This window comes from Eulemur rufifrons, chromosome 15 (genome assembly GCF_041146395.1).
Source record: "Eulemur rufifrons isolate Redbay chromosome 15, OSU_ERuf_1, whole genome shotgun sequence".
In the NCBI taxonomy this organism is placed as follows: domain Eukaryota; kingdom Metazoa; phylum Chordata; class Mammalia; order Primates; family Lemuridae; genus Eulemur; species Eulemur rufifrons.
In genome coordinates this window covers 20,630,255-20,643,354 of record NC_090997.1, presented here as the reverse complement: position 1 = coordinate 20,643,354, position 13,100 = coordinate 20,630,255, and the positions used below count along the sequence as shown (strand labels likewise).

The 13,100-nt window shown below is 41.4% G+C and overlaps 2 protein-coding genes across 3 annotated transcripts in view; both read left to right on the top strand.

Annotated features, from left to right (window-relative positions):
* The first annotated feature begins 6,884 nt into the window (after window positions 1-6,884).
* LOC138395209 (uncharacterized) lies at window positions 6,885-7,021 on the top strand. The gene has a single exon (XM_069487802.1). The coding sequence runs from the start codon at window positions 6,902-6,904 to the stop codon at window positions 7,019-7,021; it is 120 nt and encodes a 39-aa protein (XP_069343903.1). The 5' UTR covers window positions 6,885-6,901.
* A 29-nt stretch (window positions 7,022-7,050) lies between these two features.
* CILK1 (ciliogenesis associated kinase 1) overlaps window positions 7,051-13,100 on the top strand; it is a 34,832-nt gene continuing 28,782 nt past the window's right edge. For both annotated transcript variants that reach the window (XM_069487801.1, XM_069487800.1), the window contains exons 1-2: window positions 7,051-7,151; window positions 10,744-10,798. In XM_069487801.1, coding sequence (XP_069343902.1) covers window positions 7,051-7,151; window positions 10,744-10,798 — 156 coding nt within the window. The remainder of the gene's footprint in view (window positions 7,152-10,743; window positions 10,799-13,100) is intronic.

Genomic DNA, 13,100 nt, shown 5'->3' with positions numbered 1-13,100 from the left:
GTTCTCCAGATCTATACATAGTACAACTAATCTTTCTCTCTAATATCCCTTTGTATACTTGAAACAATTCTCATGGCTTCCCAAGTCTCCTTTGCTTCCAGCATCCTGTGTTTCTTCACCTCCTGTTCTTGTGCTTTCAAATAGGTCCCTTATTAGGTTCTTTAATATCTCTGTTGAAGTTCAGCATCCAGAGTTGAACAGTAATTCAGGACTATGATGGGACTATCATGTTCCTTGTTCTAACCTGGGGCCACGGGCCACCGTGTCGCACAGCTGACGTGGGCATCATTCACATCATATTCCATGTGATTGGAGTACCCTGGAGTTGTACAGGGTATCAACCTTGTCTGAATGCTCTGTTAATAAGAGCTTCAATAAGACACTATCTTTGGGGAAAAAATAGAACAACCTTAGAGCTATTTGCAGCTACCTACTGAGCATCGCCAGTGAGAGGTATTATCTGTACCTCTAATTCAACACCCCAAACACCCCAGGAAACAACTCAGATCTCTGCATGTTGTCCAAATAATACATACACATTCCCTATCTCAAACCCATATTCTCCTGCTATATCTAAGATTCACCCAGTCCAGTGCCTTTGTTCAGGCCTTCATCATATTTCACCTGGACTATTGCAGTAGCCTCCTAACTAATCTCTCTGCCTCTGGTCTCTCTATTCTAACATCTATTTAGTCTCCAGAGGGATTTTGCTCATGACATTTCTCTGCTTAAAAACTCTGGACGGTTCCCTTCTGCAGGATAAAGACCAAACTCTACTGCATGACAAACACATATCCCTTCATAATTGGCTCCACCCTAACTTTCTAGCTATTTCCTGCCATTTTCCCACTGCCCTCCATTGGTTTTATGCCCTAGCCCTGTACTTCTCAGCCCTGGTTGCATGTTAGAATCACCTGGAGAGTTTTCAAAACTACCAAAGCTCAGTCCCCATCCTGACCTGCCTCTTGGGGGTGAGGCTGGGCCTCAGTAGATGTTAAAGTTCCCCAGGTGATTCTAATGTTTAGCCAGGGTGAGAACCACTAGGCTGTGTCCTCTTGCAAACATACCAAACTCTAGTACCAACCAACCTTTTGCACGATTTCCTCTACCTATAATTCTTTTCTCTCCTTTTCTGTGTAAAAAAGACTTGCTTGTTCTTCTGTACCTCAGTACTACCTCTTCTCTGAAGGGTTGTCAGATCTCTCCACTCCTTCCAGGAGTTGGTTGCTGTCTCTACTTTGTTCTCTTAGCACTTTCTACATTTTTTGTGTATGTGTTAATTGTGAGTTATTTAAAGCACAGACCCTTACTTTATCCATTATGTGCCCCCAAAGCCTTGCATATGCTTAACATCTTGGTAAAGGTTGAATAAAATTATATACTGTCAACCTGCCATCAATGCTGGAAGAGACCCTAGTCTGATCCCCTTGTACAATTGTTAGATGATTACCTGAAATATCATAAAACATTAGAAAGCAGCTACTGTTGAGTGGTGAGAGTCAAATCTTGCCAGAGTAATTGAATTTTGTTCCTTGATAATATGACAGACTAACAAGGAGGAATTGTCAGAGTGACTGTTAAATGAATGATTGACTCTATCTTAATTTTAACAAAGCTCTTAATTCTTTCACAAATATTTTTAGCTTTCTCAATGATTATCTAGGAAAGCATTGTCCCAATTATACAATTTAAGTGGACGAAGAAGTAGTGGCACATTAAGTATCAAAGAAAGGCTTCTTTTATTAATAATTGATAGAAATGAATCAGTAGTATAACGCCATTGCAAAAAACAGTGGGGGGAGCTACTGTAATATGTACATATGTAATATGTATTAATGCTACTGTAATATGTATCATTATTAAGTTTTCGTCACCACAGTCCATCAAGGCGATGGAGAAATGTGTGAGGATTCAGAGATGAATGCCAAAGATAATTAAAGGAGTGGAAAATGGGTCCTATGAGGAAAGGTTGTGTAATTAAGGCAGGAGAAGGCCGAGAAACATATACTTGATGACTAGTTTCATGTGCATACATATTTTTATGACATGGTTTCTTTATATCCCAAAAAAACTAAGCATGAAGAAATTAGAAATTTAATTAGCTTAAATTAGAATATGGAAGTTTTGGTTGAACATGAAGAAAAATATTCTAAGTAACTGGATTACAAAATGCAAATATGATCGTGTTAATCCCCTAATGAAAAAACTTTAATTGACTTCCCATTGTCTCTAAGGTAAAGCCTACTTAAAAAAAAAAAACAGATCATAGTTTATTAGCTAGGTGATTTTGTTTTTAGGAAGATGACATATCACAATAGTTTAGGAATCTTGTTGGAAAATGAAATCATGTTTAATACAGACATCACACACGGATATTCTTCAGCTTATAATGGGGTTATGTCCCAATAAACCCATCATAAATTGAAAATATACTAAGTTAAAAATGCATTTAATACACCTAACCTACAGAATATCCTAGCTTAGCCTCACCTACTTTAAACATGCTCAGAACACTTACATTAACCTACAATTTGGCAAAATCATCTAAAACAAAGCCTATTTTATAATAAAGTGTTTGATTTATCATGTGATTTATCAAATAGTGTACTCAAAGTGAAAAACAGAACAGTTGAATGGATACTCAAAGTATGATTTGTACCAAATGCATATGGCTTTCACACCAGCGTAAAGCAGAAAAATCACAAGTCAAACCATTGAAGTTGGGAGCCGTCTGTATTCTATATCAAAGAATAAATCAAGATAAATATAAAGAAGAGGAAAAAGAGGGAAAACAAATGCAGAGGCAGAATTGTTTGTGCTGTGGCCCAAATGTACTTTGTATGCTATGTTGAGGCACAGCCTGAATCCAAACTTGTCTGCAATATAGTAATTGTAAGCTGGAGCAAACCATGTTGCATGAGTGTTCTGTCAATCTACATTTGTATGTTTTAAGCTAATATAAAATGTTTAAAATGCACATGTCTTTTAAAAAATTCCCTTACTCGACCCTTTTGTGGAGAATTTTTTAAACTTTTAATCTATAACCATTTTAAGTTTACAGAAAAGTTACAAGAATAGTACAAATACCCATATGCCCCATCCTAGTCTGCTTGGACTATCATAACGAAATATCATAGACTGAGTGTCTTGAACAACATGAATTTAATTTTTCACAGTTCTGGAGGCTGTAAAGGCCAAAACCAAATGAGGGACAGTTTCTGGTGGAGCTGTCTTCCCGGTGTGTAGATGGTTGACTTCTCCCTGTGTCCTCACATGGCTTGGGGTGGGGGTAAGGTACAAGATACTAATCCCATCATATCAGAGCTCCCTACTCTTATGCCCTCTTTTAATGTAATTACCTCTTTATAGGTCTGTCTCCAAATACAGTCACATTGGGGTTAGGACTTCAAAATATGAATTTGGGGGAAGGGATACAATTCAGTCTATAGCATACCCTTTACCCAGATTTACCTGTGAACATTTTACCCCATTTGTTCACTCCTTATCCCCACCCCCAAAATTTTTATTCTGTCTACTTGAAAGTAAATCACATGCATCATGGTCCTTTATCTGTAAATCCTTTTCGATGTATTTTCCAAGAATAAGACCATGTTCTTACTGAACCACAGGGTAGGCATCAACTTCAGTTCATTTAACACATATACAATATTTTTATCTAATCTACCCTGTGTATTCCAATTGTTTCCATTAACCAAAAATATCGTTTCTACCAGTGGTCCTCAACTTTTTTGGCACCAGGGACCGGTTTCATGGAACACAATTTTTCCACGGACAGGGGGCTTGGTTCCTAACAGGCCATGGACCAATACTGGTCCTTGGCTCGGGGCCTGGGGGCCACAATTTTAAAGCATTTTCTCCTCCAGTACAGATCTAGTCAAAACCTATGTTTTTAAAAATGGCATCTGGGGTCCTCCATAAATAAAACTCTGGGATTATCTCTTTGTGGTTCCAGGCTCCTACCTTCCCATCCCCCAAGTTTAAGCCCCTGTGTCTTCATTTCTGCTCCGTGGAGTGCTAGAACCCTATTTGCCATTAAAAAAAAAATCTACTTTGATTTTTCTTTCTTACTGCCTTCCTGAGCCCAGATGGAATTGGCCCAGCTGGAAGCCAAAGGGGCTTTCTCCTTGACCCCTCCCCACCCACGTCCTGTACCCTAGGCATACTTGAAATATCTGAATACATATCTGCCCCGCCCCCATGTTCTGTCATGTCTAAGCTCTTTGAGAGAAGGGACCATTATTTTATTGGTCTTTGTAACCTCAGAGCTTAAACATAGGATCTGTCACACAGGAGGTACTTTATAAATATTTATTAATCAGCAATGGAATATGTCACTGTAAAGACCTACAGAAGGAAGTTGTAGAGAGTGAGCCTGAAGGGTTTCAAGAAGAAGGAAGATGCTCCCGTAAGCAGGGGCCTTCACGTGGCTCTAGGGGAAAGGGGGGTTGGAGCTGGATCTCTCAAAGCTCTTTTGGTTATATTAGTGTGGTGAAGTCAGGCATAACCTTTATGTTTCTTAAGATTTCTCAAGCTCACACATGACCTTCAGAAGAACATAGTCTGAATTTGTTTTTAAATTTTGAACTCATTTAGATTTACAGAAAAGTTGCAAAAATAGTACAGAGAGTTGCTGGAAATCCTTCACCTAGCTTTCCCTGATAGTAACGATTTCTATAACCATAGAACAATGATCAAAACCGGGAATTAGCATTGGTACGATACTATTAAACTGCAGAGCTTATTCAAATTTCACTGACTTTTTCAGTGTCCTTTCCTGTCTCAAGATCCTTTCTAGGACCCCTTGTTGCATTTAATTGTCATGTATCCCTAATTACCTTTAATCTATGACAGTTCCTCAGTCGGTCCTTGTCTTTTGGGATTTGACAATTTCCAAGAGTACTGGTGAGTTGTTTTGTAGACTGTCCCTCATTTTGGGTCTGTCTGATGTTTTCTCATGGTTAGATTGAGGTTCTGCTTTTTTGACAAGAATATCACAGAAGTGATGTTGTACCCTTCTCAAATGCATCACATCCAGAGTACATAAGGTCACGTCTTATCTGTGGTGATGCTGAACTTGATTACTCAGGTAAGGAGGTTTCTGCTGTGAAGGGTTTCTTCCTGTGAAGTTACCATTTTCCCCTTGAAATTAATAAATACCTTAGAGATACTTTGAGACTATGCAAATATGCTTTTTCTCTTTGAACTTTCATCCACTAACTTTTGCATCCATCAGTGAACCTTGCCAGTAACAAACCTTACCATGGTGTTGACCTAATGGTAAATTTCTTATTTCCCCCTTTCCTTCTGCATTTATTGACTGGAATTCCCCTGGAAGGAGGATCTCCACAGACTGGATTTAGATGCAGAATGTCTCATGCTTCCAGTCATTATTTTCTGATCTTTTGATTCTTCAGATTATTAGTTTGACAGCTGTATTTAAAAAAAAAAAGAAAACATTTATTCTTATTTAAGCATTTACATTTATACTAATGGTTGCCTAAGGCCTTGCAATCATTTAAGTAATTACTACAATTTCTTCATTATAGACAGACTGAACAACTCTCCATTATACAAGTAAAAAGTCAATGACATTATTGAGAAAACATAGAACTGAATGACTTTAAAAAGGGGCATACCCTGCATATAGGCCTTGAATTACTAGTTCTTTGTTTAGCTTCAGAATATCTGGTAGTAAAAGTAATACTATTGATGCTGAGCCACAGATAGTTCATGGAGCACACATAAGTTCTCCATCAGGAGAACTTTAAATTTAGCATTTCTTGGCTTCTGTATGTTTATATTGTTAATTGTAACTGAAGTGCACAGAGAACAGTTTATTTAGCAGGAATTTTCATAGCTCGGCAATTTTCATGGACCCTAGTTATTTTGCAGAGTTTGCTCAGAATGGTTAGTCAGCAGAAAAGCATTGAATTGGAGCTGATTCATTTCTGAGTCAGTGACGAATTCGTTTTCCAAGCATGGTATCTCTAGTTCTATTTAAAAAATTGGAAAAGATCATTACTTACACCAGGGATCGACAGATGTTTTATGTAAAGGGCCAAATAGTAAACACAGTAAGTCCTTGCTTAACATCATTGATAGGTTCTTGGAAACTGCGACTTTAAACAAGATGACGTATAATGAAACCAATTTTACCATAGGCTGATTGATACAAACAAGAGTTAATATCCTATGGTATATTTCTGGTCACAAAAAACATCAGCAAACTTCTAAATAAAGACCAAAACACTTCTAATAGTAAACATTGGAATACATGTGATTAACAAAAACAAGGTAATTATTTACCCACTTACTCCAGTTCAGGTGGCCAGACCTTATCCCGGCAGCTCAGGGCACAAGATGGGAAACAGCCCTGGACAGGATGCCATCAGAGGGCAGGCACACTTACACACCCACACTTGCTCAGACTGGGACAGTGTAGACATGCCAGGGGACGGAATGTGTAATCTTTGGGAAGTGGGAGGGAACCGGAGTCCTCACAGACATGGGGAGAACATGCAAACTCCACACAGACAGTGGCCCTGGCTAGAATTGATTTTTTTGTTTGTTTTTCTCATCAACATTATAATGAAACAGCATAATGAAACAACATCATTCCAGGATGTGCTGTACTTTAGACTTTGTAGGCCATGCAGTGTCACAACTACTCAACTGTGCTGTTGGAGCCATAGACAATACGCAGGTGCGTGGGTATGACTGTGTTCCAATAAAACTTTATTTGCAAGAACAGGTGGCCAGCTGGGGGTTAGTTTGCTGACCCCTGGTTTGGACTATAAAAATATATAAACTCAAAATGTACATTAGCATTTATCCTTGTCTCTCATTTTTCTTTATAGGCAGAAGACTGATCTTTGAAAATATGTATTTGGGAGATAGCCACGTTCTGTTGAATACCTTGTGCTGGTGCTGCCATCGAAAAATCTGGTTACACTCCGGGGAGGCCTGCTACTGCTGCAGGGCTGAGCCACCTCGGCCGTGAGATGAGTGTCCATTCTAAGCGGGCACACCATGAATAGATACACGACGATCAAGCAGCTCGGCGATGGGACCTACGGTTCCGTCCTGCTGGGAAGAAGCATTGAGTCTGGGGAACTGATCGCTATTAAAAAGTAAGTTTTATCCTTCACTCTCATGAATTCATCCTCAGCTACACGTTATCAAGATAGTTTTAACTGTCCTTACCATCCCCAGTCTTTGAAACACTTCTAAAGGGGAGTGGACGGGAGGCATGGAGAAGAACTTCAGAAAATGGTTTCTGTGGGTTAGATGTCTATTGACTCTGCAACACTCATGGGAGAGGTCTTAAAAACATTTCCACTTTAGACTTAGTCCTTTGCACATAGTACTAGTACTTTGTCAAAGTGTTTTCTCATATTGTGAGGTAGAAATGAGCAGGTTAATAAGCACCATTTTATAGGACAGGAAAACTGAAACACTGAGAAAGTAAGTGACTTAATTTGGGTCCTTTACACATGCGGTGGCCTGGTGACTGCTGTCTTGTTCCCCGTGCCCCACTTGATTTTCGTGACCTGAGTCTAGACCCATTGAATTAGTTATCTGTTGCTGCATAATGATTTACACCAAGACTTAGTGGTTTAAAAAAATACACATTTATAGGCCGGACGTGGTGGCTCACGCCTGTAATCCTAGCACTCTAGGAGGCCGAGACGGGTGGATCATTTGAGCTCAGGAGTTCAAGACCAGCCTGAGCAAGAGTGAGACCCCGTCTCTATTAAAAATAGAAAGAAATTATATGGACAGCTAAAAATATACATAGAAAAACTAGCCGGGCATGGTGTTGCATGCCTGTAGTCCCAGCTACTCGGGAGGCTGAGGCAGGAGGATCGCTCGAGCCCAGGAGTTTGAGGTTGCTGTGAGCTAGGCTGACCCCACAGCACTCTAGCCCGGGCAACAGAGTGAGACTCTGTCTCAAAAAAAAACCACATTTATTATCTCACAGTTCTGTGGGTCAGGAGTCTGGGCACAGCTTAGCTGAATTCTCTGCATCGGGGCTTCTGATGAGGCTGCAGTCGAGGTGTTGCCTGGAGCTGTGGTCACATCCAAAGGCTAGACTGGGGAAGGATCCACTTCTGAGCTCACTCACATGATCGAGGGCAACATTCAACACCTGTGGGTTATTGAACTGCTGGCTGTTGGCAGGAGGCAACCCTCAGTTCCTTGCCATGTGGGCCTCTCTAGAAAGCAGCTCACAAGATGGCAGTTTGCTTCATCAAGACATGGGAGTCAAGAAGGCAATGAAAGAGTCTTTTAAGAATAGCAGGAGGTGGGGGTGTTTGGGGACCACATTAGAGTCTGCCACACCATCTCCATTTGGATGCCCTGCAAACATCTCAAACTCACCATGTCCAAAACTAAACTCAGATTCAGCATGCTCTCCTGCTCTTTCCCCAACTCGTTTCTCTTTCAGTATTCCCTATCTTGACAAATGGCACTACCATCCCCTCAAAACCTGGGAGTGCTCCTGACTTCCCTCTCCCTTATGCCATCTTGGTCATCTAGTCCTGTCGATTCTACTAAATATTTACCTGATCCACCTGCCCTCCATAGTCCCACTCCAACCTCCCATTTGATCCGTCACCACTCCCTACCATGACCAGTAGGTCCTCTCTAGGGCTCCTGGCTTCTATTCTTTCCCCTATTCATACCAGACTGAAGGGATTATTTTTTACACAAATCTCATCATCTAAAAGCCATTTATGCCAGATGTTCTTTGTGTCCTGCTGCCCCATCACACCTCCTGTGCCACCTGACTTGAGTGCGGCTATAGCGTAGAGTTCTGTGCCTGCCACCAGCATCCCACCTCCCGTACACGTGGGAGACTTTCCACCAAGGTGTGTTCTACCCAGCTCCTTAAAATGTTGCCAACAGACCTAAGCCCAGTTGCCTGCCCTGGTATCAGCTCAGTCATGTGCCCTTTGTTGGGTTCCCCACCTCTCCCTTCCCGGTTCCCTGCTCCTTGCCTGGCTTCCTGGAACCACTGCCCAAACAAACTACCTGCACCCAAGTCCTTGCCTTATGCCCTGCTTTGAGGGAAATCCAAACTAAGACAGATTTCAGTGTCTTTCTGTCAGTTTTAGGGTCAAGCCCCCAATTTTTAATGTGACTACAAATTGCTACATCATTTGGCCCCTGCCTATTTCCAGCCTGGTCTCCTATCACTACTCTCGTCCCTGCTTTGCTCTGGGCACTCTGGCCTTTCAACTTCTGGAACTCACCAAATACTTTTCTGGCTAGAACCTTCCCATGGTATTTCCTACTCCATGCCTCCCACCTCACTAAATTCTACTCATCCTTCAGGTCTCGGTTGAAATATGTCTTCATTAGAGGAGCGTTCCCTGAGACCCTAGACTAGCGTAGGTCCCTTTGAGGTTCACTCTTACAGTGCCCTCTGCCTTTCCTTCATAGTGCTTCGTACAGAAAATTCTTGTCTGCCTTCCTGCTATGATGTCGGTTCCATGAGGGATGTCTTTCTCATCATTGCATCTCCAGTGCCTGGCAAAGTGTCTGCTATACCACATAGGAGGCGCTAAATAATATTTGGGGCATGAATAAAGGATTTGATTACTCAACCAGGAGACAATGTGATGGGGACAGAGTGTCGGAATGAGCTGGAGAGATGGAAGTTTGCCTACCACCCAGCAGTGAGACCTTGGCAAAGTCATGCACCTTCTCTCTGTCTCGGTTTCCTCACCTGTCCCATGTGTTTCACAGGGCTGCTGTAAGACTCAGATAAGACAATGTGGTTGAAATGCACTGAAATATAGAACCTTGCAACTTGCATTTCTGGTTAACTAATAGGGTTTTATTTCTCTCCCCTCAGGCACTAGACCAGGGGTAGGCAAACTTTCTCTATAAAGGGCCAGGCAGTAAATATTTTAGGCTTTGCAGGCCACACAATATCTGTTACAACAACTCAGTTCAGCTGTTGCAGTTTGAAAGCAGCCGCAGGCAATATATAAATGAATGAGTGTGGTTATATTCCAATAAAACTTCATTTGTGGAACTGATATTCGAATTTCGTATAATTTTCACATATCACGAAATATTCTTGTTTTAACTTGTTGGCCACAACCATTTAAAAGTGTAAACACCATTCTTAGCTCATGATCTATACCAAAACGGATGTTGGGATAGATTTGGCCCATGGGCCACAGTTTGCCAACCCCTGCCCTGGAGGATCTAGAACTCTGTTGTCTAGATTACTAGTGAGTAACCATGTGAGGCATTTAAATTTAATTAAAATTAAAATTCAATTTCTATGTTGCACTAGCCATAGGCCAAGTGCCCAATAGCAACATATGTCTAGTGGCTACCATACTGCACAGCACAGAACATTTCCACCAATACAGAAAGTTCTGTTGGACAGCTCTGGTCTAGATGGAATAAGCCTGAGGGATTTCCCTCCAGGGCAAGGTTGGCTAGTTAGTAGAAGAGCGAGACCAGCAGCCCAGACCTCGTTGGATTGCACCACACCACTGATGCTGGACGGTTTGTGACTCAGAATTGATTGCACGGCTAGGTTTAAAACAAAGGCCGTTTGGGATAGCATAATATTTGATAGAAATTGAAACCAACTTTAAGCAGTGTTCATTAAATTCAAAATGCAAACATTTTTTTAAAAATAAAGTTTAGCCTATTACTGAGAATAAGTGTGCTATTTGTTTCTTTCTTCTCTTTTAGGATGAAAAGAAAGTTTTATTCCTGGGAGGAATGCATGAACCTTCGGGAGGTTAAGGTATTTATTAATATACCAGGGCATAATTTATGTATGGCTGATTAAAATAGCTCTGTGCGTGCTTAGATTTATAGTTGATATAATTTGAAAAATTCAAATTATTCCATTTGAATTTTTTCACTAATGCTAAAAAAGTGGGCAAATGATAACATTAAGCAGCTAATAGCTGAAAGCAGACAATTACTGTGTTAATGTAGTAGTGAATATACTGTTATTACCTTTCATCTTTTATGGATCTCTTATATCAATGTATTTCAATATAAATGAGTTGAATGTGTTGATGTAAGTGAATTAGTGTTGCCTTTGAAGGTGATTGTCCTAATTATTAATATAAAGGAAAATGTGTTTGTTGAGTGTTTTTCCTAGACATAATAGCAGTACTTATTTCCGTTTCTTGCTGTAATAATTTGCAGTCTATTATCTGAGGGAATTCACTGATCAAGGTACCGCTGTATCAAGCATTATGGAGCACATATCTTCACTTTTACCAGCCTTCTAACTGGGTTCACTGTTCCCTTCCTTTTCCCCTTGCCCACTTTTTGTTGATTCTCTTTCAATTCTTCTCGTGTCTCCACTAGAATAGATTGACCATTTTGAGCTTTATGGTGTAATTCTCTTCCTTGTGCACCAGGGTGGTGCTTCATCTGCTCTTCCTCCTCTCACACGGCCCTGTTTGAGAGACCTGATAGAATATTCAAACCCTTCCTCTTCCTCCAAGGGGTCCTGTACGTGGAAGGAGAGTTACAAGTCTACAGCAGGCAAACTTCTTCCATAAAAGGCCAGGTAGTAAATCTTCAATGCTTTTGAGGCCAAAGGTCACGTTGAGGATATTATATAGATACATATATAAAAAGAATGAAAACACATTTTCATAAAATCTTCATAAACTATAAAATAACAACAATAGTAATAATAATAGAGTATAATTTTTGTATGCTAAGTCTTCCAATGAGAAGAATGACATTCTTTTTTGGGGGGGTGAAACATAACACCTAACTTAATTGAAGTTCAAAGTTCATGTTCTCTATCTTCAAACTGATTGCCATTGTTTAATGTATAAAAACTATTCTTAGCTTGTGGACAACACAGAAACAGGTGGTGGGCTGGATCTCACCCATGGGTCATAATTTACCAACCTCTGGTCAGTAAATAAAATAAAAGTTCTGGGAGATATAAAAACATCAGAGATGAACAAAGCATGACCCAAGAGCATTTTCTCTGTGATAGGAAGTTCTGAGAGGTATTCTTCGTTCAGATGTTAAAGCTTTACTTTTCTGTGCAGCTGACTGTATTAGTTCTAAAAGAAAAGAGATTACTCAGGCATACAGTTTAGAAAAACTGTAGGCACGTTGCATCTTAGGAATTAAGTGGCTGCCTCAGAGAGACAGTTGAAGAAACTGCTCCCCTGGCTAATGGCCACCAGACATATCCCGCTCTTTTTCCTGTGCCTGCACAGATGCCACATCCGCTGCCAACCCGGATCCCCCCTCCCCTACCCCCACCCATGCTGACCCTCACACAAACCTTCCAGCACTGGGCCACAGCCAACCCCTGAATACCAGGGGAGGGAAGGAAGAAGCAGCTGGAAGGGAAGCACCTTGCCAAGGGCCCCTTTCCCTTCCTTCTTGCCGAGGTCCTTCTTTTCTACCTGCTGACTCAGAAGGGGAAGGGAAAGGAAGGTCACTGGAGGACTCTTGCCACCGTCATTCCCCACGTCCTGCCAGCTGCTTCGTCACAGCAGCCAAAGGAACTGGAGGGAGATACTGCGCTGTGGTACTCGTCAGCCACTGTCCCTTCTTCATCTCTGCTCCTCGTTGCTGTCTGCCTGTACATCCCCAGGTTACCTCGGGAGGGCCTGTGGACCTAAGAAAGACTCTGCACCCGATGGCCAGCTGCAGGGAGGGGAGTCCTTGCTCCTCTGATGTCACTGGGGGGAGTGGGACCTGGTGGCATTTTTCTCAGAAGTCTCATGTTCCGGGGCACTGTGGTGTTCTAGACCACAGTCTACTCTGGGGTTGTAGACTGCCAGTATCCTGGCTATTCTGTCCCTCTCTTTTTTTTTTAATCATCTTAACTTCTGGTGTCTTTAGATCCTTGCTCCAACAATTTCCCCCTCCTTCCCTTATCTTCAAACTCTCCTTTCTACTGGCTCCTTTTCTTCAGTCTGTAAATGTGCCCCCCATTCTCTCTAACCCCAAAAAGTCTCCACCCTCTCTCCCCATCAGCTTGCACCTCTTTCCTCTCCTTACCACACCTTCCAAACTTCTCCCTTCAGTGCCACTTGCCCCCATACCATTTGCTT